The following is a 25,847-nucleotide window of genomic DNA, read 5'->3' on the forward strand; positions in this document are numbered from 1 at the left end:
GAGGGCTTTGCACGATCCAGGAGCTCTGGTGCAGAATGGACTGGAGTAAAGGACCTAAGAAGCAACAGACACATACACCCAACTCCTGCGTGGTGAGAGAGGAATGGGTCTCCTGTCACTGGCCTCTTCCCTGCCCATCCCTCAACATGGAAACTGTGGAGGATTATGGGGCATCAGGGGTCTTACCAAGAACACTGCCACCATCAGCGACCCTCAGAGCCCACCCGCTGTTGCGAGGCAGCTGGTGAGGTGAAACCAGTGCACAAAACCTGGATTAATGCAGGGCCTCCTCACCGGTCTCCCGGGGCCACTACTGACCCTTCATACATTCCTCACCATCACAACAGACCACTGCCTGGGGACAGACACCTATCCTGCTGATCACCACACACCCCCAAAACAAGCAGACACCATGTACTCAAGGGTATCTATCACCAGAGTTAATACAACCACCAACAGATCTAAATACAGGGTGTGTCCACCTGCCCAGAAGGACTGCTTGGGCCCCTTGCAGTAAAGATGCCACAAAGGGTAATCTTGCTACTATCCTCCATCACCACCACTGCTGCCAGTTTGTTTCTGTGTGTACAGGATTCACACTGTGCTCTTGGAGGGGAATGACTGTAGGTCCTCGTGAAGGCAGACGCTGACACACAGAACCATGAAAGGTTTATTGGGGGGATACGAGGAGAGACAGAGCACAGGGGACAGGATGGGCAGGGAAGGCATTCAGACCATTAGGCTCATCTGACACCTTTACAACATATATACTCTGCATAGCCTGGTTGTTACCGCTCAGGGAGATCTTCAAACTTCAAACTGACTGTCCTGTAAGTCAAACAGATTTTGGATTATTTCAATGGGATCTTATGTTCTGCCATATGCAATTTGCCTCCTATAGTATATCTGAGGCCTTGGATGAACACCTGAGTGTGTGGCTGCCTCTGTGAGTCTATATGTAATAGAAAATAATTGTCTTCACATCTCAGACATCAATGTCTGAATGTACCCATTCTCAAAAGTATCTTTTATTTCCTTCTTGGCTAGGACCTGAAATTTAATAGAAAAAAAGGAGGTCATTTCTTTGTTGTTGAAATGAGGATCGCTGCTATCTGGGCTGAGATGTTCTACTCCAAGTGAAATTTCAAGGTCTTAAATGAACACCTTTTGATGATCATCTGCATGGAGCTATTTTTTTAAACAGTGAGTAGGGTGAGTGGCCAAAATCCCAGATATTTGGCACATTCTTTTTTTTTTTTTTTTTTTGAAACAGAGAGAAAAAAACAAAGACAGAGAAAGGGTAAACTTGTGAGTGAACAGGGAAGGCGGAAAAGGAGAGGGAGAGAGAGAAACCCTAAGGGTCTCCACACTCAGCGTCAAACCCGACCTGGGACTCAATCTCAGAACCTTGAGATCACAGCCTCAGCGGAAATCAAGAGTCCAATGTTTAACCGCCTGAGCCACCCAGGGGCCCCTGCAGATTCTTTATGTACTTCAACTCCTGTGCCTCTAATGACCTCAGAAACCAATATGCTCCAGGTTTCAAAGAAAACAAAGCTGAGGTTCTGAGTAGGCCCCACGGAGAGCTGGCATTCGGGCTGAGACATCAGCAACACAGGCAAATCTGCAGGATACTGGGGCAGAAGTTCTGGGAGATGCAAAGCTACAGGCAGGGAGAGGACTCAGATGCAGAGGGTGGTGACAGGGCTCGAGCTAGGGCGGCTCCTGGTCAACCCCGAATTCCCCACTAAGAGCCTCACTCAGGCTGAAGCCAAGGCAGCAGCTCTCTGATCTCAGTACTGTCTTCACTTTCTCACACGGGCGCACACAAACTGAGGCAGACAAGAATCCCCAAAGAACCAAGTTAAATTTCCCACATCTCCACGGCATTCTTTCACACAGTTCAGAACTTTCAAAAATTTAGGGAAACAATAACCTTTATAGATTATGAATGAACAGCTTTATGCCAACAATGACATTTTCACGCAAATAACTGCATTATTCACACTGTGTGACAGACACACGCAGCAACTCGGTGTGGACCTCACTCTGCCTTCACACTCACTGCTTAAGCTGCTGGCCTGCCAGGAATGGCCTCCGCTCTACCTGAGAGAGACCATCCACTCCCCTGAGCACCTCCATCCTGCTTCTCATCCACAGTCTCCTGTTTCTGTGTGACCCACGGCTCCCTCTCCTGTCCTTCAGATACATCGCTGGTGCTTCCCTTATAAGGAACACAACGTCTGTGTGGTTTAATGAACGTGTCCCTCCCTTCTCTCAGACACCCTAAATTCCTAACGTTAAGAATAGACCTCATTCCTTCCAGAGCGCAGGATATGGTCTCTGTACAACATCCATGCGCACACCTGCTGTGCCGAGCTCTAGGAGAAGAGAGGCTCTCCTTCACCGCAAAGGGACCTGCCAACCACCTCAGTAGGAGTGAAAGATGAAGTCCATCAAATGGATCTCCTGAGCAACTTGGAGAAAGTGATCACGTCCTCAGCAACATTCACTCCCCCACGACATGAGACGCCTGCACGCAGGACCGCTATTCCTCATGGGGGACGCACCAGCGTCTATCTCTGACCCACGCCACAGAAAAGAAAGAGGACGAGCCCATAGGAAGTGACTGAGCCACATTCCCACAAAACCTCCACACCTGCCTCCAGCATCTGCCACTGTCTCTCATTCTCACCTCCCTGAGCCGACAAGAGGGCTTCCCCCAAGTATCCACAGGTTGCAGAGGATGGGGCAGACCCCAACCCTAATGATGAATCAAGGGACCACAGCCCTGCTTCAGTGGTTTACGTAACTAATGAAATGTCAGCTCAAACTCAACACACTGCACATGAAGTGAGAGGTGTTTCATCCCTCCAGGAACAACAAATGTGGACTCTGGACATGCACAACAGTAAGAAATACATGTCTGCCATTGTGCAATAGAGACACTTCCTTCACACCAATGGCACCTGCCCCACTGCTCAGTGTATGGAAATAGTTAAGCACAAAGCATGTATGACGTGAGAACTTCAGGATGTAACAGTGTCCCAGCCGGGTTTCCCATGCAATGTCAAGACCTCAGCACAAGTCTGCCTTTGTTCCACCCAAACATCCCTAAGGTGACGATCTGGAAACACAGAAGCCTGTAGGCTCTGGCATGAAGACATGGCATTTGAAAGATAAACGGCACCACACACAGATCCCAAGATATACCCAACAGATACAAGGCCACACACGGTGCTGCCCAGACAGGAACAGGATTCCAGAAATAGTTACAACGGGAAACAGCCACCGCATTTACCTTGTCCTTCTCTGGGACCTCCTTGGGAGCGGTGCCACTGTTGTCCCTTGAGCGCCACAGGCTTCTGAATGGGACCGAGGCCCTAGAAGAGACAGAGGTGGATTAAGAAGGGTGTTGACCACGCATGATTCAAGCCAAGCTTCTACACCTGCCCCAGCCTGTTCTACACTCCCACTCTCAGGTCCATCCACATGCAGAGCGTTTCTCACAGGTCTCCCCTGACCTCTGTGGACAAAGGAGAGACCACTCCCTCACCCTTGATGATATGACAACTCTGCACAATAGAGATGATTTAATAACTAATCAATAACGCTAGACAACTGCGGCCTCCACACGTGTAAGTGATGTGAAGACTGTGCTCCATTAAGCCAAGAGCCCAAAACATCATGTCTGTGCAGTGCACCTGGGCAATGCTTTTATGTCTGTCTATTGCACATTGTCACACTTCTCAATGGCAGACCCCTGCTGCCCAGTTCTATATAGAGAAACGAGACAGTCCACGAAATGGATGTCCACAGAAAGTTGAGGAATGTTCCTGTGTCCTCACTCAGGTTGATCCTTGCATTGCAAAGCCTCGTGGTACCTCCTCTATATCTTCTCCACCGACACAAGTGGTCACATGATGAATACGCGCTACAACTCACATCATGCAATCCAGATCATCTTACCACATGGTGGCGGAACGAAGGGCGAGCAAGGCCCGCATGACGACCAAAGTGGAGGAGGGTGAGGTGGCCCACAGCCAATGAAGCCTGGTAATGTGGCCCGTAAGGGAGGACATGCAGGTTGGCCAAGGAAACCTTCTCACATCTGGACCCACCTGCAGACAGACAGGAAAATAGTTTGGTGAGAGAGACAGAAGTTGTAACACCAAGAGATGAAACCCAAAGAAAGAGCTCTCAGCATCTGCCTCCTTCTCCAATACCACGTTCCAGCAGAGCCGCATCCGTGCTAGAGAACTTGACCCCTCCCCACTGCTGCCAACCATAACAAGGGGGGAGAGGGGAATGGATATTACAGGAATAACCTACTGTCACCAAACATCACTAACCATGTCTGCCAATGGTCACTAGCAAGAAGTAGCATCTTCAAAGATGAAAAAGGAGCATGGCAAACTAGTGAAGGCAGGACACTCCAGACACGGAGGCATCGGGATCCTGGACAACACTTCATCTTTCCTCCTCAACCACACAGAATATTTTGGTTTGTTAACAAGAGAGAGAATGTGATTAAACTGCCCTTTCTTCTCAGGAATCCGAGCCACTCGAGGTGAATCCTTTGCCTGCAAGCCCCTGACTGTCCCCATGCTGCCTCACTTCCTGACACAAGGGTCTTCTGCTCTCTGCAGTTTCTGTCCATGGCCACAAACACACGAGGAATTAGGGGCCTGTGATCTGACAACGGAATTAGAAAAGTGTTTTCCGAAAGGAACGTGATACCAATAACCCTTCTATAACTCAGCAGCTGTGCTTATCTTAAAACACAGTCACTCGGACATTTCAGCACACTGAGTTCCAGAGTAATTTTGTCCAATAGGAAATTACGATGGGAAGCATAAGTTAGAGAAGCCACAAAACTGTATATGCTTTCCGATGGAAAACTCGAGAACGTGTGATGAGAGAAGAAACCTGCTCTCACTGTGACTTCGGACCAAACGACCTGCTCCTAGAAGCCCAACCGAAGGGCTTGTGGGGCACCGGTCATGCAGATAATCGCTAACATCCCCCCTTCAGAAAGTGTGTGTCACAGTGTGTTTTGCGACACGACACTAACAGCTTTGATCATGCAAAATAGTTGTGGAAAGGGTACAAGGAGAGGGATTCTGTATAGCACGTTTACCAGCAGAAGTAAAACAGGGATGACTTACGAAACATGGCCTATCTAAGCACATTCCAAACCGCAAAGCAGATAATAAAAAATGCACGGAGAGCTTCCCCTAGTTTCCAGTCGTGAGGATGACCACAGACCTTGTCACAGGTTAATCATCTAACCGCAATACGAACACAATACGTATCGCACCTGTACATACCCCAGTGGGAATCAGGCAGCCCAGAGACTTCAGTGTGCAGTGAGCTGTCAGCTTCCTTGAGTTATTTCCCCCACGTGCGCTATGGGTGAGCAGGGGTACAAAAACGCACACACAGACACACACACACACACACACACACACACAAGACACACACACAGTGAGTGTTCTGCCATCCTTCACCTCTAACCACCTGTGGCTTTGGGAGAGGCCCCCAAAGATGATGATTTGTAACGGAGAAGCCTGTCAGCCCCTGCGTGAACTGCTTGTATTTGAGAGGTGAACGACGCCACAGACAAACTGGATGACCCACCCAACAGACACAAGGCCAGGACACGGTGCTGCCCAGACAGGAACAGGATTCCAGAAATGGTTACAACTGGAAACAGCCACCGTATTTACCTTGTCCTTCTCTGGGTCCTTCTTGGGCACGGTTCCACCTTTGTCCCCTTGAGCGCCACAGGTTTCTGAATTGGACCGAGGCCCTAGAAGAGACAGAGGTGGATTCAGACGGGTGTTGGCCACGCAAGATTCAAGCCAAAGCTCTACACCTGCCCCAGCCTGTTCTACTCTCCCACTCTCAGGTCCCTTCCAGATGCAGAGCGTTTCTCACAGGTCTCCGCTGACCTCTGTGGACAAAGGAGAGACCAGTCCCTCACCCTTGGGGATATGACCACTCCACACAGTAGAGATGATTTCATAACTAATCAATAACGCTGGACAACTGGGGCCTCCACACATGCAAGTGATGTAAAGACTGTGCTCCATTAAGCCAAGAGCCCAAAACATCATGTCTGTGCAGGGCACCTGGGCAATGCTTTTATGTCTGTCTATTGCACAATGTCACACTTCTTCTCAATGGCAGACCCCTGGTGCCCAGTTCTGTATGGTGAAACGAGACAGTCCACGAAATGGATGTCCACAGAAAGTTGAGGAATGTTCCTGTGTCCTCACTCAGGTTGATCCTTGCATTGCAAAGCCTCGTGGTACCTCCTCTACATCTTCTCCACCGACACATGTAGTCACACGATGAATACGCGCTACAACTCACATCATGCAATCCAGATCATCTTACCACATGGTGGCGGAACGAGGGGCAGGGGAGGCCCGCATGTCGACCAAGGTGGAGGAGGCTGAGGTGGCCCACAGCCAATGAAGCCTGGTAAAGTTTGGTCCATAGGGCAGGGCATGCAGTTGGGCCGAGGAAACCCTCTCACATCTGGACCCACCTGCAGACAGACAGGAAAATAGTTTGGTGAGAGAGACAGAAGTTGTAACACCAAGAGATGAAACCCAAAGAAAGAGCTCTCAGCATCTGCCTCCTTCTCCAATACCACGTTCCAGCAGAGCCGCATCCGTGCTAGAGAACTTGACCCCTCCCCACTGCTGCCAACTAAAACAAGGGGGGAGAGGGGAATGGATATTACAGGAATAACCTACTGTCACCAAACATCACTAACCATGTCTGCCAATGGTCACTAGCAAGAAGTAGCATCTTCAAAGATGAAAAAGGAGCATGGCAAACTAGTGAAGGCAGGACACTCCAGACACGGAGGCATCGGGATCCTGGACAACACTTCATCTTTCCTCCTCAACCACACAGAATATTTTGGTTTGTTAACAAGAGAGAGAATGTGATGAAACTGCCCTTTCTTCTCAGGAATCCGAGCCACTCGAGGTGAATCCTTTGTCTGCAAGCCCCTGACTGTCCCCATGCTGCCTCACTTCCTGACACAAGGGTCTTCTGCTCTCTGCAGTTTCTGTCCATGGCCACAAACACACTTGAGGAATTAGGGGCCTGTGATCTGACAAGGGAATTAGAAAAGTGTTTTCCGAAAGGAACGTGATACCAATAACCCTTCTATAACTAGGCAGCTGTGCTTATCTTAAAACACAGTCACTCGGACATTTCAGCACACTGAGTTCCAGAGTAATTTTGTCCAATAGGAAATTACGATGGGAAGCATAAGTTAGAGAAGCCACAAAACTGTATATGCTTTCCGATGGAAAACTCGAGAACGTGTGATGAGAGAAGAAACCTGCTCTCACTGTGACTTCGGACCAAACGACCTGCTCCTAGAAGCCCAACCGAAGGGCTTGTGGGGCACCGGTCATGCAGATAATCGCTAACATCCCCCCTTCAGAAAGTGTGTGTCACAGTGTGTTTTGCGACACGACACTAACAGCTTTGATCATGCAAAATAGTTGTGGAAAGGGTACAAGGAGAGGGATTCTGTATAGCACGTTTACCAGCAGAAGTAAAACAGGGATGACTTACGAAACATGGCCTATCTAAGCACATTCCAAACCGCAAAGCAGATAATAAAAAATGCACGGAGAGCTTCCCCTAGTTTCCAGTCGTGAGGATGACCACAGACCTTGTCACAGGTTAATCATCTAACCGCAATACGAACACAATAGGTATCGCACCTGTACATACCCCAGTGGGAATCAGGCAGCCCAGAGACTTCAGTGTGCAGTGAGCTGTCAGCTTCCTTGAGTTATTTCCCCCATGTGCACTATGGGTGAGCAGGGGTACAAAAACGCACACACAGACACACACACACACACACACACACACACACACACACAAGACACACACACAGTGAGTGTTCTGCCATCCTTCACCTCTAACCACCTGTGGCTTTGGGAGAGGCCCCCAAAGATGATGATTTGTAACGGAGAAGCCTGTCAGCCCCTGCGTGAACTGCTTGTATTTGAGAGGTGAACGACGCCACAGACAAACTGGATGACCCACCCAACAGACACAAGGCCAGGACACGGTGCTGCCCAGACAGGAACAGGATTCCAGAAATGGTTACAACTGGAAAAAGCCACCGTATTTACCTTGTCCTTCTCTGGGTCCTTCTTCGGCACGGTGCCACCTTTGTCCCCTTGAGCGCCACAGGTTTCTGAATTGGACCGAGGCCCTAGAAGAGACAGAGGTGGATTAAGACGGGTGTTGACCACGGAAGATTCAAGCCAAAGCTCTACACCTGCCCCAGCCTGTTCTACTCTCCCACTCTCAGGTCCCTTCCAGATGCAGAGCGTTTCTCACAGGTCTCCGCTGACCTCTGTGGACAAAGGAGAGACCAGTCCCTCACCCTTGGGGATATGACCACTCTGCACAGTAGAGATGATTTCATAACTAATCAATAACGCTGGACAACTGGGGCCTCCACACATGCAAGTGATGTAAAGACTGTGCTCCATTAAGCCAAGAGCCCAAAACATCATGTCTGTGCAGGGCACCTGGGCAATGCTTTTATGTCTGTCTATTGCACAATGTCACACTTCTTCTCAATGGCAGACCCCTGCTGCCCAGTTCTGTATGGTATAACGAGATAGTCCACGAAATGGATGTCCACAGAAAGTTGAGGAATGTTCCTGTGTCCTCACTCAGGTTGATCCTTGCATTGTAAAGCCTCGTGGTACCTCCTCTACATCTTCTCCACCGACACATGTAGTCACACGATGAATACGCGCTACAACTCACATCATGCAATCCAGATCATCTTACCACATGGTGGCGGAACGAGGGGCAGGGGAGGCCCGCATGTCGACCAAGGTGGAGGAGGCTGAGGTGGCCCACAGCCAATGAAGCCTGGTAAAGTTTGGTCCATAGGGCAGGGCATGCAGGTGGGCCGAGGAAACCCTCTCACATCTGGACCCACCTGCAGACAGACAGGAAAATAGTTTGGTGAGACAGACAGAAGTTGTAACACCAAGAGATGAAACCCAAAGAAAGAGCTCTCAGCATCTGCCTCCTTCTCCAATACCACGTTCCAGCAGAGCCGCATCTGTGCTAGAGAACTTGACCCCTCCCCACTGCTGCCAACTATAACAAGGGGGGAGAGGGGAATGGATATTACAGGAATAACCTACTGTCACCAAACATCACTAACCATGTCTGCCAATGGTCACTAGCAAGAAGTAGCATCTTCAAAGATGAAAAAGGAGCATGGCAAACTAGTGAAGGCAGGACACTCCAGACACGGAGGCATCGGGATCCTGGACAACACTTCATCTTTCCTCCTCAACCACACAGAATATTTTGGTTTGTTAACAAGAGAGAGAATGTGATGAAACTGCCCTTTCTTCTCAGGAATCCGAGCCACTCGAGGTGAATCCTTTGCCTGCAAGCCCCTGACTGTCCCCACGCTGCCTCACTTCCTGACACAAGGGTCTTCTGCTCTCTGCAGTTTCTGGCCATGGCCACAAACACACTTGAGGAATTAGGGGCCTGTGATCTGACAGGGGAATTGGAAAAGTGTTTTCCAAAAGGAACGTGATACCAATAACCCTTCTATAACTCAGCAGCTGTGCTTATCTTAAAACACAGTCACTCGGACATTTCAGCACACTGAGTTCCAGAGTAATTTTGTCCAATAGGAAATTAAGATGGGAAGCATAAGTTAGGGAATCCACAAAACTGTATATGCTTTCCGGTGGAAAACTCGAGAACGTGTGATGAGAGAAGAAACCTGCTCTCACTGTGACTTAGGACCAAACGACCTGCTCCTAGAAGCCCAACCGAAGGGCTTGTGGGGCACCGGTCATGCAGATAATCGCTAACATCCCCCCTTCAGAAAGTGTGTGTCACAGTGTGTTTTGCGACACGACACTAACAGCTTTGATCAGGCAAAATAGTTGTGGAAAGGGTACAAGGAGAGGGATTCTGTATAGCACGTTTACCAGCAGAAGTAAAACAGGGATGACTTACGAAACATGGCCTATCTAAGCACATTCCAAACCGCAAAGCAGATAATAAAAAATGCACGGAGAGCTTCCCCTAGTTTCCAGTCGTGAGGATGACCACAGACCTTGTCACAGGTTAATCATCTAACCGCAATATGAACACAATACGTATCGGACCTCTACATACCCCAGTGGGAATCAGGCAGCCCAGAGACTTCAGTGTGCAGTGAGCTGTCAGCTTCCTTGAGTTATTTCCCCCACGTGCGCTATGGGTGAGCAGGGGTACACAAACACACACACACACACACACACACACACACACACACACACAAACACACACAAGACACACACACAGTGAGTGTTCTGCCATCCTTCACCTCTAACCACCTGTGGCTTTGGGAGAGGCCCCCAAAGATGATGATTTGTAACGGAGAAGCCTGTCAGCCCCTGCGTGAACTGCTTGTATTTGAGAGGTGAACGACGCCACAGACAAACTGGATGACCCACCCAACAGACACAAGGCCAGGACACGGTGCTGCCCAGACAGGAACAGGATTCCAGAAATGGTTACAACTGGAAACAGCCACCGTATTTACCTTGTCCTTCTCTGGGTCCTTCTTGGGCACGGTGCCACCTTTGTCCCCTTGAGCGCCACAGGTTTCTGAATTGGACCGAGGCCCTAGAAGAGACAGAGGTGGATTCAGACGGGTGTTGGCCACGCAAGATTCAAGCCAAAGCTCTACACCTGCCCCAGCCTGTTCTACTCTCCCACTCTCAGGTCCCTTCCAGATGCAGAGCGTTTCTCACAGGTCTCCGCTGACCTCTGTGGACAAAGGAGAGACCAGTCCCTCACCCTTGGGGAGATGACCACTCCGCACAGTAGAGATGATTTCAGAACTAATCAATAACGCTGGACAACTGGGGCCTCCACACATGCAAGTGATGTAAAGACTGTGCTCCATTAAGCCCAGAGCCCAAAACATCATGTGTGTGCAGGGCACCTGGGCAATGCTTTTATGTCTGTCTATTGCACAATGTCACACTTCTTCTCAATGGCAGACCCCTGCTGCCCAGTTCTGTATGGTGAAACGAGACAGTCCACGAAATGGATGTCCACAGAAAGTTGAGGAATGTTCCTGTGTCCTCACTCAGGTTGATCCTTGCATTGCAAAGCCTCGTGGTACCTCCTCTACATCTTCTCCACCGACACATGTAGTCACACGATGAATACGCGCTACAACTCACATCATGCAATCCAGATCATCTTACCACATGGTGGCGGAACGAGGGGCAGGGGAGGCCCGCATGTCGACCAAGGTGGAGGAGGCTGAGGTGGCCCACAGCCAATGAAGCCTGGTAAAGTTTGGTCCATAGGGCAGGGCATGCAGGTGGGCCGAGGAAACCCTCTCACATCTGGACCCACCTGCAGACAGACAGGAAAATAGTTTGGTGAGACAGACAGAAGTTGTAACACCAAGAGATGAAACCCAAAGAAAGAGCTCTCAGCATCTGCCTCCTTCTCCAATACCACGTTCCAGCAGAGCCGCATCCGTGCTAGAGAACTTGACCCCTCCCCACTGCTGCCAACTATAACAAGGGGGGAGAGGGGAATGGATATTACAGGAATAACCTACTGTCACCAAACATCACTAACCATGTCTGCCAATGGTCACTAGCAAGAAGTAGCATCTTCAAAGATGAAAAAGGAGCATGGCAAACTAGTGAAGGCAGGACACTCCAGACACGGAGGCATCGGGATCCTGGACAACACTTCATCTTTCCTCCTCAACCACACAGAATATTTTGGTTTGTTAACAAGAGAGAGAATGTGATGAAACTGCCCTTTCTTCTCAGGAATCCGAGCCACTCGAGGTGAATCCTTTGCCTGCAAGCCCCTGACTGTCCCCACGCTGCCTCACTTCCTGACACAAGGGTCTTCTGCTCTCTGCAGTTTCTGGCCATGGCCACAAACACACTTGAGGAATTAGGGGCCTGTGATCTGACAGGGGAATTGGAAAAGTGTTTTCCAAAAGGAACGTGATACCAATAACCCTTCTATAACTCAGCAGCTGTGCTTATCTTAAAACACAGTCACTCGGACATTTCAGCACACTGAGTTCCAGAGTAATTTTGTCCAATAGGAAATTAAGATGGGAAGCATAAGTTAGGGAATCCACAAAACTGTATATGCTTTCCGGTGGAAAACTCGAGAACGTGTGATGAGAGAAGAAACCTGCTCTCACTGTGACTTAGGACCAAACGACCTGCTCCTAGAAGCCCAACCGAAGGGCTTGTGGGGCACCGGTCATGCAGATAATCGCTAACATCCCCCCTTCAGAAAGTGTGTGTCACAGTGTGTTTTGCGACACGACACTAACAGCTTTGATCAGGCAAAATAGTTGTGGAAAGGGTACAAGGAGAGGGATTCTGTATAGCACGTTTACCAGCAGAAGTAAAACAGGGATGACTTACGAAACATGGCCTATCTAAGCACATTCCAAACCGCAAAGCAGATAATAAAAAATGCACAGAGAGCTTCCCCTAGTTTCCAGTCGTGAGGATGACCACAGACCTTGTCACAGGTTAATCATCTAACCGCAATAACGAACACAATACGTATCGGACCTGTACATACCCCAGTGGGAATCAGGCAGCCCAGAGACTTCAGTGTGCAGTGAGCTGTCAGCTTCCTTGAGTTATTTCCCCCACGTGCGCTATGGGTGAGCAGGGGTACACAAACACACACACACACACACACACACACACAAACACACACAAGACACACACACAGTGAGTGTTCTGCCATCCTTCACCGCTAACCACCTGTGGCTTTGGGAGAGGCCCCCAAAGATGATGATTTGTAACGGAGAAGCCTGTCAGCCCCTACGTGAACTGCTTGTATTTGAGAGGTGAACGACGCCACAGACAAACTGGATGACCCACCCAACAGACACAAGGCCAGGACACGGTGCTGCCCAGACAGGAACAGGATTCCAGAAATGGTTACAACTGGAAACAGCCACCGTATTTACCTTGTCCTTCTCTGGGTCCTTCTTGGGCACGGTGCCACCTTTGTCCCCTTGAGCGCCACAGGTTTCTGAATTGGACCGAGGCCCTAGAAGAGACAGAGGTGGATTCAGACGGGTGTTGGCCACGCAAGATTCAAGCCAAAGCTCTACACCTGCCCCAGCCTGTTCTACTCTCCCACTCTCAGGTCCCTTCCAGATGCAGAGCGTTTCTCACAGGTCTCCGCTGACCTCTGTGGACAAAGGAGAGACCAGTCCCTCACCCTTGGGGAGATGACCACTCCGCACAGTAGAGATGATTTCAGAACTAATCAATAACGCTGGACAACTGGGGCCTCCACACATGCAAGTGATGTAAAGACTGTGCTCCATTAAGCCCAGAGCCCAAAACATCATGTGTGTGCAGGGCACCTGGGCAATGCTTTTATGTCTGTCTATTGCACAATGTCACACTTCTTCTCAATGGCAGACCCCTGCTGCCCAGTTCTGTATGGTGAAACGAGACAGTCCACGAAATGGATGTCCACAGAAAGTTGAGGAATGTTCCTGTGTCCTCACTCAGGTTGATCCTTGCATTGCAAAGCCTCGTGGTACCTCCTCTACATCTTCTCCACCGACACATGTAGTCACACGATGAATACGCGCTACAACTCACATCATGCAATCCAGATCATCTTACCACATGGTGGCGGAACGAGGGGCAGGGGAGGCCCGCATGTCGACCAAGGTGGAGGAGGCTGAGGTGGCCCACAGCCAATGAAGCCTGGTAAAGTTTGGTCCATAGGGCAGGGCATGCAGGTGGGCCGAGGAAACCCTCTCACATCTGGACCCACCTGCAGACAGACAGGAAAATAGTTTGGTGAGACAGACAGAAGTTGTAACACCAAGAGATGAAACCCAAAGAAAGAGCTCTCAGCATCTGCCTCCTTCTCCAATACCACGTTCCAGCAGAGCCGCATCCGTGCTAGAGAACTTGACCCCTCCCCACTGCTGCCAACTATAACAAGGGGGGAGAGGGGAATGGATATTACAGGAATAACCTACTGTCACCAAACATCACTACCCATGTCTGCCAATGGTCACTAGCAAGAAGTAGCATCTTCAAAGATGAAAAAGGAGCATGGCAAACTAGTGAAGGCAGGACACTCCAGACACGGAGGCATCGGGATCCTGGACAACACTTCATCTTTCCTCCTCAACCACACAGAATATTTTGGTTTGTTAACAAGAGAGAGAATGTGATGAAACTGCCCTTTCTTCTCAGGAATCCGAGCCACTCGAGGTGAATCCTTTGCCTGCAAGCCCCTGACTGTCCCCACGCTGCCTCACTTCCTGACACAAGGGTCTTCTGCTCTCTGCAGTTTCTGGCCATGGCCACAAACACACTTGAGGAATTAGGGGCCTGTGATCTGACAGGGGAATTGGAAAAGTGTTTTCCAAAAGGAACGTGATACCAATAACCCTTCTATAACTCAGCAGCTGTGCTTATCTTAAAACACAGTCACTCGGACATTTCAGCACACTGAGTTCCAGAGTAATTTTGTCCAATAGGAAATTAAGATGGGAAGCATAAGTTAGAGAATCCACAAAACTGTATATGCTTTGCGGTGGAAAACTCGAGAACGTGTGATGAGAGAAGAAACCTGCTCTCACTGTGACTTAGGACCAAATGACCTGCTCCTAGAAGCCCAACCGAAGGGCTTGTGGGGCACCGGTCATGCAGATAATCGCTAACAGCCCCCCTTCAGAAAGTGTGTGTCACAGTGTGTTTTGCGACACGACACTAACAGCTTTGATCAGGCAAAATAGTTGTGGAAAGGGTACAAGGAGAGGGATTCTGTATAGCACGTTTACCAGCAGAAGTAAAACAGGGATGACTTACGAAACATGGCCTATCTAAGCACATTCCAAACCGCAAAGCAGATAATAAAAAATGCACGGAGAGCTTCCCCTAGTTTCCAGTCGTGAGGATGACCACAGACCTTGTCACAGGTTAATCATCTAACCGCAATACGAACACAATACGTATCGCACCTGTACATACCCCAGTGGCAATCAGGCAGCCCAGAGACTTCAGTGTGCAGTGAGCTGTCAGCTTCCTTGAGTTATTTCCCCCACGTGCGCTATGGGTGAGCAGGGGTACACACACACACACACACACACACACACACACACACACAAACACACACAAGACACACACACAGTGAGTGTTCTGCCATCCTTCACCGCTAACCACCTGTGGCTTTGGGAGAGGCCCCCAAAGATGATGATTTGTAACGGAGAAGCCTGTCAGCCCCTGCGTGAACTGCTTGTATTTGAGAGGTGAACGACGCCACAGACAAACTGGATGACCCACCCAACAGACACAAGGCCAGGACACGGTGCTGCCCAGACAGGAACAGGATTCCAGAAATGGTTACAACTGGAAACAGCCACCGTATTTACCTTGTCCTTCTCTGGGTCCTTCTTGGGCACGGTGCCACCTTTGTCCCCTTGAGCGCCACAGGTTTCTGAATTGGACCGAGGCCCTAGAAGAGACAGAGGTGGATTCAGACGGGTGTTGGCCACGCAAGATTCAAGCCAAAGCTCTACACCTGCCCCAGCCTGTTCTACTCTCCCACTCTCAGGTCCCTTCCAGATGCAGAGCGTTTCTCACAGGTCTCCGCTGACCTCTGTGGACAAAGGAGAGACCAGTCCCTCACCCTTGGGGAGATGACCACTCCGCACAGTAGAGATGATTTCAGAACTAATCAATAACGCTGGACAACTGGGGCCTCCACACATGCAAGTGATGTAAAGACTGTGCTCCATTAAGCCCAGAGCCCAAAACATCATGTCTGTGCAGGGCACCTGGGCAATGCTTTTATGTCTGTCTATTGCACAATGTCACACTTCTTCTCAATGGCAGACCCCTGCTGCCCAGTTCTGTATGGTGAAACGAGACAGTCCACGAAATGGATGTCCACAGAAAGTTGAGGAATGTTCCTGTGTCCTCACTCAGGTTGATCCTTGCATTGCAAAGCCTCGTGGTACCTCCTCTACATCTTCTCCACCGACACATGTAGTCACACGATGAATACGCGCTACAACTCACATCATGCAATCCAGATCATCTTACCACATGGTGGCGGAACGAGGGGCAGGGGAGGCCCGCATGTCGACCAAGGTGGAGGAGGCTGAGGTGGCCCACAGCCAATGAAGCCTGGTAAAGTTTGGTCCATAGGGCAGGGCATGCAGGTGGGCCGAGGAAACCCTCTCACATCTGGACCCACCTGCAGACAGACAGGAAAATAGTTTGGTGAGACAGACAGAAGTTGTAACACCAAGAGATGAAACCCAAAGAAAGAGCTCTCAGCATCTGCCTCCTTCTCCAATACCACGTTCCAGCAGAGCCGCATCCGTGCTAGAGAACTTGACCCCTCCCCACTGCTGCCAACTATAACAAGGGGGGAGAGGGGAATGGATATTACAGGAATAACCTACTGTCACCAAACATCACTACCCATGTCTGCCAATGGTCACTAGCAAGAAGTAGCATCTTCAAAGATGAAAAAGGAGCATGGCAAACTAGTGAAGGCAGGACACTCCAGACACGGAGGCATCGGGATCCTGGACAACACTTCATCTTTCCTCCTCAACCACACAGAATATTTTGGTTTGTTAACAAGAGAGAGAATGTGATGAAACTGCCCTTTCTTCTCAGGAATCCGAGCCACTCGAGGTGAATCCTTTGCCTGCAAGCCCCTGACTGTCCCCACGCTGCCTCACTTCCTGACACAAGGGTCTTCTGCTCTCTGCAGTTTCTGGCCATGGCCACAAACACACTTGAGGAATTAGGGGCCTGTGATCTGACAGGGGAATTGGAAAAGTGTTTTCCAAAAGGAACGTGATACCAATAACCCTTCTATAACTCAGCAGCTGTGCTTATCTTAAAACACAGTCACTCGGACATTTCAGCACACTGAGTTCCAGAGTAATTTTGTCCAATAGGAAATTAAGATGGGAAGCATAAGTTAGAGAATCCACAAAACTGTATATGCTTTGCGGTGGAAAACTCGAGAACGTGTGATGAGAGAAGAAACCTGCTCTCACTGTGACTTAGGACCAAATGACCTGCTCCTAGAAGCCCAACCGAAGGGCTTGTGGGGCACCGGTCATGCAGATAATCGCTAACAGCCCCCCTTCAGAAAGTGTGTGTCACAGTGTGTTTTGCGACACGACACTAACAGCTTTGATCAGGCAAAATAGTTGTGGAAAGGGTACAAGGAGAGGGATTCTGTATAGCACGTTTACCAGCAGAAGTAAAACAGGGATGACTTACGAAACATGGCCTATCTAAGCACATTCCAAACCGCAAAGCAGATAATAAAAAATGCACGGAGAGCTTCCCCTAGTTTCCAGTCGTGAGGATGACCACAGACCTTGTCACAGGTTAATCATCTAACCGCAATACGAACACAATACGTATCGCACCTGTACATACCCCAGTGGCAATCAGGCAGCCCAGAGACTTCAGTGTGCAGTGAGCTGTCAGCTTCCTTGAGTTATTTCCCCCACGTGCGCTATGGGTGAGCAGGGGTACACACACACACACACACACACACACACACACACACACAAACACACACAAGACACACACACAGTGAGTGTTCTGCCATCCTTCACCGCTAACCACCTGTGGCTTTGGGAGAGGCCCCCAAAGATGATGATTTGTAACGGAGAAGCCTGTCAGCCCCTGCGTGAACTGCTTGTATTTGAGAGGTGAACGACGCCACAGACAAACTGGATGACCCACCCAACAGACACAAGGCCAGGACACGGTGCTGCCCAGACAGGAACAGGATTCCAGAAATGGTTACAACTGGAAACAGCCACCGTATTTACCTTGTCCTTCTCTGGGTCCTTCTTGGGCACGGTGCCACCTTTGTCCCCTTGAGCGCCACAGGTTTCTGAATTGGACCGAGGCCCTAGAAGAGACAGAGGTGGATTCAGACGGGTGTTGGCCACGCAAGATTCAAGCCAAAGCTCTACACCTGCCCCAGCCTGTTCTACTCTCCCACTCTCAGGTCCCTTCCAGATGCAGAGCGTTTCTCACAGGTCTCCGCTGACCTCTGTGGACAAAGGAGAGACCAGTCCCTCACCCTTGGGGAGATGACCACTCCGCACAGTAGAGATGATTTCAGAACTAATCAATAACGCTGGACAACTGGGGCCTCCACACATGCAAGTGATGTAAAGACTGTGCTCCATTAAGCCCAGAGCCCAAAACATCATGTGTGTGCAGGGCACCTGGGCAATGCTTTTATGTCTGTCTATTGCACAATGTCACACTTCTTCTCAATGGCAGACCCCTGCTGCCCAGTTCTGTATGGTGAAACGAGACAGTCCACGAAATGGATGTCCACAGAAAGTTGAGGAATGTTCCTGTGTCCTCACTCAGGTTGATCCTTGCATTGCAAAGCCTCGTGGTACCTCCTCTACATCTTCTCCACCGACACATGTAGTCACACGATGAATACGCGCTACAACTCACATCATGCAATCCAGATCATCTTACCACATGGTGGCGGAACGAGGGGCAGGGGAGGCCCGCATGTCGACCAAGGTGGAGGAGGCTGAGGTGGCCCACAGCCAATGAAGCCTGGTAAAGTTTGGTCCATAGGGCAGGGCATGCAGGTGGGCCGAGGAAACCCTCTCACATCTGGACCCACCTGCAGACAGACAGGAAAATAGTTTGGTGAGACAGACAGAAGTTGTAACACCAAGAGATGAAACCCAAAGAAAGAGCTCTCAGCATCTGCCTCCTTCTCCAATACCACGTTCCAGCAGAGCCGCATCCGTGCTAGAGAACTTGACCCCTCCCCACTGCTGCCAACTATAACAAGGGGGGAGAGGGGAATGGATATTACAGGAATAACCTACTGTCACCAAACATCACTACCCATGTCTGCCAATGGTCACTAGCAAGAAGTAGCATCTTCAAAGATGAAAAAGGAGCATGGCAAACTAGTGAAGGCAGGACACTCCAGACACGGAGGCATCGGGATCCTGGACAACACTTCATCTTTCCTCCTCAACCACACAGAATATTTTGGTTTGTTAACAAGAGAGAGAATGTGATGAAACTGCCCTTTCTTCTCAGGAATCCGAGCCACTCGAGGTGAATCCTTTGCCTGCAAGCCCCTGACTGTCCCCACGCTGCCTCACTTCCTGACACAAGGGTCTTCTGCTCTCTGCAGTTTCTGGCCATGGCCACAAACACACTTGAGGAATTAGGGGCCTGTGATCTGACAGGGGAATTGGAAAAGTGTTTTCCAAAAGGAACGTGATACCAATAACCCTTCTATAACTCAGCAGCTGTGCTTATCTTAAAACACAGTCACTCGGACACTTCAGCACACTGAGTTCCAGAGTAATTTTGTCCAATAGGAAATTAAGATGGGAAGCATAAGTTAGAGAATCCACAAAACTGTATATGCTTTCCGATGGAAAACTCGAGAACGTGTGATGAGAGAAGAAACCTGCTCTCACTGTGACTTAGGACCAAACGACCTGCTCCTAGAAGCCCAACCGAAGGGCTTGTGGGGCACCGGTCATGCAGATAATCGCTAACATCCCCCCTTCAGAAAGTGTGTGTCACAGTGTGTTTTGCGACACGACACTAACAGCTTTGATCAGGCAAAATAGTTGTGGAAAGGGTACAAGGAGAGGGATTCTGTATAGCACGTTTACCAGCAGAAGTAAAACAGGGATGACTTACGAAACATGGCCTATCTAAGCACATTCCAAACCGCAAAGCAGATAATAAAAAATGCACGGAGAGCTTCCCCTAGTTTCCAGTCGTGAGGATGACCACAGACCTTGTCACAGGTTAATCATCTAACCGCAATACGAACACAATACGTATCGCACCTGTACATACCCCAGTGGCAATCAGGCAGCCCAGAGACTTCAGTGTGCAGTGAGCTGTCAGCTTCCTTGAGTTATTTCCCCCACGTGCGCTATGGGTGAGCAGGGGTACACACACACACACACACACACACACACACACAAACACACACAAGACACACACACAGTGAGTGTTCTGCCATCCTTCACCGCTAACCACCTGTGGCTTTGGGAGAGGCCCCCAAAGATGATGATTTGTGACGGAGAAGCCTGTCAGCCCCTGCGTGAACTGCTTGTATTTGAGAGGTGAACGACGCCACAGACAAACTGGATGACCCACCCAACAGACACAAGGCCAGGACACGGTGCTGCCCAGACAGGAACAGGATTCCAGAAATGGTTACAACTGGAAACAGCCACCGTATTTACCTTGTCCTTCTCTGGGTCCTTCTTGGGCACGGTGCCACCTTTGTCCCCTTGAGCGCCACAGGTTTCTGAATTGGACCGAGGCCCTAGAAGAGACAGAGGTGGATTCAGACGGGTGTTGGCCACGCAAGATTCAAGCCAAAGCTCTACACCTGCCCCAGCCTGTTCTACTCTCCCACTCTCAGGTCCCTTCCAGATGCAGAGCGTTTCTCACAGGTCTCCGCTGACCTCTGTGGACAAAGGAGAGACCAGTCCCTCACCCTTGGGGAGATGACCACTCCGCACAGTAGAGATGATTTCAGAACTAATCAATAACGCTGGACAACTGGGGCCTCCACACATGCAAGTGATGTAAAGACTGTGCTCCATTAAGCCCAGAGCCCAAAACATCATGTGTGTGCAGGGCACCTGGGCAATGCTTTTATGTCTGTCTATTGCACAATGTCACACTTCTTCTCAATGGCAGACCCCTGCTGCCCAGTTCTGTATGGTGAAACGAGACAGTCCACGAAATGGATGTCCACAGAAAGTTGAGGAATGTTCCTGTGTCCTCACTCAGGTTGATCCTTGCATTGCAAAGCCTCGTGGTACCTCCTCTACATCTTCTCCACCGACACATGTAGTCACACGATGAATACGCGCTACAACTCACATCATGCAATCCAGATCATCTTACCACATGGTGGCGGAACGAGGGGCAGGGGAGGCCCGCATGTCGACCAAGGTGGAGGAGGCTGAGGTGGCCCACAGCCAATGAAGCCTGGTAAAGTTTGGTCCATAGGGCAGGGCATGCAGGTGGGCCGAGGAAACCCTCTCACATCTGGACCCACCTGCAGACAGACAGGAAAATAGTTTGGTGAGACAGACAGAAGTTGTAACACCAAGAGATGAAACCCAAAGAAAGAGCTCTCAGCATCTGCCTCCTTCTCCAATACCACGTTCCAGCAGAGCCGCATCCGTGCTAGAGAACTTGACCCCTCCCCACTGCTGCCAACTATAACAAGGGGGGAGAGGGGAATGGATATTACAGGAATAACCTACTGTCACCAAACATCACTAACCATGTCTGCCAATGGTCACTAGCAAGAAGTAGCATCTTCAAAGATGAAAAAGGAGCATGGCAAACTAGTGAAGGCAGGACACTCCAGACACGGAGGCATCGGGATCCTGGACAACACTTCATCTTTCCTCCTCAACCACACAGAATATTTTGGTTTGTTAACAAGAGAGAGAATGTGATGAAACTGCCCTTTCTTCTCAGGAATCCGAGCCACTCGAGGTGAATCCTTTGCCTGCAAGCCCCTGACTGTCCCCACGCTGCCTCACTTCCTGACACAAGGGTCTTCTGCTCTCTGCAGTTTCTGGCCATGGCCACAAACACACTTGAGGAATTAGGGGCCTGTGATCTGACAGGGGAATTGGAAAAGTGTTTTCCAAAAGGAACGTGATACCAATAACCCTTCTATAACTCAGCAGCTGTGCTTATCTTAAAACACAGTCACTCGGACATTTCAGCACACTGAGTTCCAGAGTAATTTAGTCCAATAGGAAATTAAGATGGGAAGCATAAGTTAGAGAATCCACAAAACTGTATATGCTTTCCGGTGGAAAACTCGAGAACGTGTGATGAGAGAAGAAACCTGCTCTCACTGTGACTTAGGACCAAACGACCTGCTCCTAGAAGCCCAACCGAAGGGCTTGTGGGGCACCGGTCATGCAGATAATCGCTAACATCCCCCCTTCAGAAAGTGTGTGTCACAGTGTGTTTTGCGACACGACACTAACAGCTTTGATCAGGCAAAATAGTTGTGGAAAGGGTACAAGGAGAGGGATTCTGTATAGCACGTTTACCAGCAGAAGTAAAACAGGGATGACTTACGAAACATGGCCTATCTAAGCACATTCCAAACCGCATAGCAGATAATAAAAAGTCGACGGAGAGCTTCCCCTGGTTTCCAGTCGTGAGGATGACCACAGACCTTGTCACAGGTTAATTATCTAACTCCAATAGGAACACAATACCTATCGCACCTAAACCTACCCCGATGGGAGTCAGGCAGCCCAGAGACTTCAATGTGCAGTGAGCTGTCATGTTCCTTGAGTTATTTCCCCGTTGTGCACTATGGGTGAGCAGGGGTACACACACACACACACACACACACACACACACACACACACACAGTGAGTGTTCTGCCATCCTTCACCTGTAACCACCTGTGGCTTTGGGAGAGGCCCCCAAAGATGATGATTTGTAACGGAGAAGCCTGTCAGCCCCTGGGTGAGCTTATTGTGTTTTGAGAGGTGAACGACGCCACAGACAAACTGGACGACCCACCCAACAGACACAAGGCCAGGACACGGTGTTGCTCAAAATCGGAAGTTTCTGGAAAAAGTGGAAAAGGCCACGGTAGTTACCTTGTACATCCCAGGGTGTCTATTAGGCTCAGTGCCGTTGTTCCTCATGGGTGCCCCATCAGCTTCAGCATCAGACCAATGCCCTAGAATGCATGGAAGTTTATTCAGACTGTAATTGTGCAGAATTCAACCCAACCCTCCAAACCCTCCCCCACCACGTCCCACCCTCTCCCACTTTCGGGTCCCTTCCTAGACACAGAGCATTTCCCTCATGTCTCTGCTGACCCCTGATGACAAGGGGGACACCTGCCCCTCCCCCTCGAGGAAGGGACCACCGTCCTCCATCTGCTTCAGGTGCTTTCATAGCTAAAGAAACAGCAGTAGACTGCTCCGGGGAAACCAACTACGAATGAATAAACCCTCAAAATGAACAGCATGCATTCTTCCTCAAGCCAGAGGCTCATGGTTCAATCTTTCAGTCTACAGATGAGGCCTAGCATGTGTGACTGACTATTATGGAAATATTTAACAGAAGAAATGGAGTAGACTGATCGTATAGTCGGGAGCAAAGAAACAATAGGAGATTGAGAAGTAAAGCTGTGACATCATACTGATAACATTACAGGAGTAAAATGCACACATCTCACTGATAAATGCAGTACAGCAGATTGCAAAGAAAACCAAAATAAAGGAACCTCCATAAAGAGTAAATAAATGACTTTTTTTCAAATAGTCTTTTTCTTTTCTCAAAAACTCTTTACCACTGAGTCAAGGTGGGAAGGAAGCTGGGGCTCATGACTCCTCCAGGCCCATCTCTTCAGTTGGGCGGTGGTGGGGGGCGGGGGAGGTTCTGCAGTGATGGGACGGGCGTGAGCTCCGCCTGTCACAGGGACAGGTGCCCTGCTGCCTGGGGGAATCTGAGGAAAACACCCACCTGTCACCCCTTCAGACAACCTGCTGTCCGTAGGTACTGCTTGTGATTCTCTCCAGGACACACAATAACCACCCACAGGAATGGGAAGGACACCGTGTGCTTTCCCAGCAGAAGTCAGGCTGCCCTGTTTCACAGCGCGCTCCCTACCTCTCCGTGGAGGGCTCCACATCTCAGGTCTTCCCAGCATCGCTTCCTGCCTCATGCATCCCTCAGGCAGCATCTGTCCTTTCATCATGCGCAGTCTTGAATACAGAGAAAGAGCAGACGTCTATAAGAATTACATCACCACGTCCTCTACTGGACACCAAACAGTGTAGTTGTCACCCCTCAAAACACCCGTAAAAAGGCACATCAGACTCGCACACCTGTGTATCATGTAGGCGTTCTCCCTTCTCTGCTGCTGTATCTTCCGCTCCCAAACCCGAGCCTTGATCTGCGGGAGAAAAACCCACCCATCTTCAGTTGTGCCAGACTGTGCCCCAAATGGAGAGCAGGGAAAAGAAAACACTTACCCAATTCCCTACAGCATTCTTTTCATGAACTGCGATCTGAAAAAGCCAACACACCAAAAGCGCATGTTCAGGGATCTAAGGGCCACTTCCGTCCCCTGCAGGAGGCGGTAAGGGGCCTGTTGGGGCACAGCTCAGGTTACCTTGCGTTCAAAGGTGAGCTCTGCCTCCTGCAGCTGGTCTTGCATCTTTCCGATCTGTTGTCTGTCAGGTACAATTGCTTTCGTCAGATAAAGCCCAATATTGGGTGTGATTTTAAATCATCGGCCCATGTGGCCGTCCTCCAGTTATCTGTCCCCTCATCCAATTGATCCTGACACAGGAAACACTTCCACATGACTATACGTGGACAGCAGGATCAAAGCTATTGTCACATCCTTTCCTTACTCATTTCTCCACACATGCAGGGTTCAGAGTTGATATAATTTCCTTACCCGTTTTCAATCTTTCCCTAATTTATCACATGACAAGTATCTTTCGTCATGAAGCTCTATTCTCCTTTAACTTCTATCCTCGCCACGTTTGCCAGGGTTGCAAAGACCAGCGCCATCAGATGGCACTACCGTGTTTATGGGTAGGATTCATCCTACGACAAACTGCTTTCCTCAAGATGACCACCACTGACACCACAACCAGGGACTCTGGCGTGGAACAAGTTTCCACAGAGTCAGGCCAGCGCTGGTTATCAGGACATGTTTACTAACATGGTTGTTTTGCTCTTTCTAAAACTTATCTCTTTGGGTCTGTTAATTCTTTCTGGATATGTCCCCTGAATTTTTGTTTATATTACTTGTTGAGTCTAGACATTGTACAAAGGTGAAAAATGCAAAGTAAACAAGGATTTCAGGAGCCGCTAGTATGGTGTCTGAACTCACTTGTACTTGTCTATTTCTTCTTTGGTTACTTTCAGATTTTCCTCGGCATCTGACAGCTGATTCTTTGTTGCCTCCAGTTCATAAAGTGTCTTTTCCAGCTTCCTAAAATGGGAAAGGTATATACATAGACCAGTAGCCAAGGTCCAGAATTTCTGCCGTTTTTCCTCCCAGCACACTTGCGGCCTAGATTTGAATGGCTTCCATAAATGCACAGACTGTGAACACCATCAGGGAAATGAACTGAAGGCCCCATTTAGGGCTAAAGAAAAATCAGATTCTGGCTGCTGCCACGTCCCCTGCAATCAGAGCTGTCTTTGTACTTCTCTACTTCAATTCATTCATCACCAAGTCACCAAATAACACTGCACTTTGTGCCCTCTCAGAATAGGTCTTTCTTTCTCTGAGATGGTGAAGGCTCATTTCAGTTCAAAGTGAGAAACTAGGCCTGAAAACTATTTGGATGAAGCAGGAGACCATCATTAGTCTTACACCTCCATGGGGAGCCCCGATCCTCAGACCAAGGCTGTGCCCGACACGGACAGCCCAAAAGGAAGCCTTCCAGAGTACGGCTTCATCAGCATGGCAACTCACTCCCAGACATCTCTAGGGTTTAGAAGTACAACCCCTGCTTCCTCCTTCAAAGATCCTGGTGGAGGAAAAGGCCAATCTTAGTGCTGACGGTATGTCCTGAAGTATAAAATGATGTGAACTGTCACACAGTCAGGGTGTTATCTCCAGGCAACAGATGTCAGATGGACAACTATCAACTGCATGGAGTCAACCTACTTTAACAGAGTCCACTGATAGTG

At 49.5% G+C, this 25,847-nt stretch overlaps 1 protein-coding gene across 8 annotated transcripts in view; it reads right to left on the reverse strand.

The window, feature by feature from the left end:
* The window catches only part of LOC130543284 (uncharacterized), a 111,552-nt gene that overhangs the window by 72,573 nt on the left and 13,132 nt on the right, over nt 1-25,847 (reverse strand). For 5 of the 8 annotated variants that reach the window (XM_057309933.1, XM_057309930.1, XM_057309935.1 and 2 more), the window contains 22 exons: nt 25,039-25,140; nt 24,307-24,367; nt 24,167-24,202; nt 24,020-24,087; nt 23,802-23,896; nt 22,781-22,863; nt 21,042-21,195; nt 20,369-20,451; nt 18,609-18,762; nt 17,936-18,018; nt 16,170-16,323; nt 15,497-15,579; nt 13,731-13,884; nt 13,058-13,140; nt 11,295-11,448; nt 10,622-10,704; nt 8,848-9,001; nt 8,175-8,257; nt 6,403-6,556; nt 5,730-5,812; nt 3,970-4,121; nt 3,302-3,383 (listed from right to left, as the gene is read on the reverse strand). In XM_057309933.1, coding sequence (XP_057165916.1) covers nt 3,302-3,383; nt 3,970-4,121; nt 5,730-5,812; nt 6,403-6,556; nt 8,175-8,257; nt 8,848-9,001; nt 10,622-10,704; nt 11,295-11,448; nt 13,058-13,140; nt 13,731-13,884; nt 15,497-15,579; nt 16,170-16,323; nt 17,936-18,018; nt 18,609-18,762; nt 20,369-20,451; nt 21,042-21,195; nt 22,781-22,863; nt 23,802-23,896; nt 24,020-24,087; nt 24,167-24,202; nt 24,307-24,367; nt 25,039-25,140 — 2,338 coding nt within the window. The remainder of the gene's footprint in view (nt 1-3,301; nt 3,384-3,969; nt 4,122-5,729; nt 5,813-6,402; nt 6,557-8,174; nt 8,258-8,847; nt 9,002-10,621; nt 10,705-11,294; nt 11,449-13,057; nt 13,141-13,730; nt 13,885-15,496; nt 15,580-16,169; nt 16,324-17,935; nt 18,019-18,608; nt 18,763-20,368; nt 20,452-21,041; nt 21,196-22,780; nt 22,864-23,801; nt 23,897-24,019; nt 24,088-24,166; nt 24,203-24,306; nt 24,368-25,038; nt 25,141-25,847) is intronic. The other 3 variants (XM_057309934.1, XM_057309932.1, XM_057309937.1) reach the window with 3 other exon arrangements.

This window comes from Ursus arctos, unplaced genomic scaffold (genome assembly GCF_023065955.2).
Source record: "Ursus arctos isolate Adak ecotype North America unplaced genomic scaffold, UrsArc2.0 scaffold_98, whole genome shotgun sequence".
NCBI classification, from domain to species: domain Eukaryota; kingdom Metazoa; phylum Chordata; class Mammalia; order Carnivora; family Ursidae; genus Ursus; species Ursus arctos.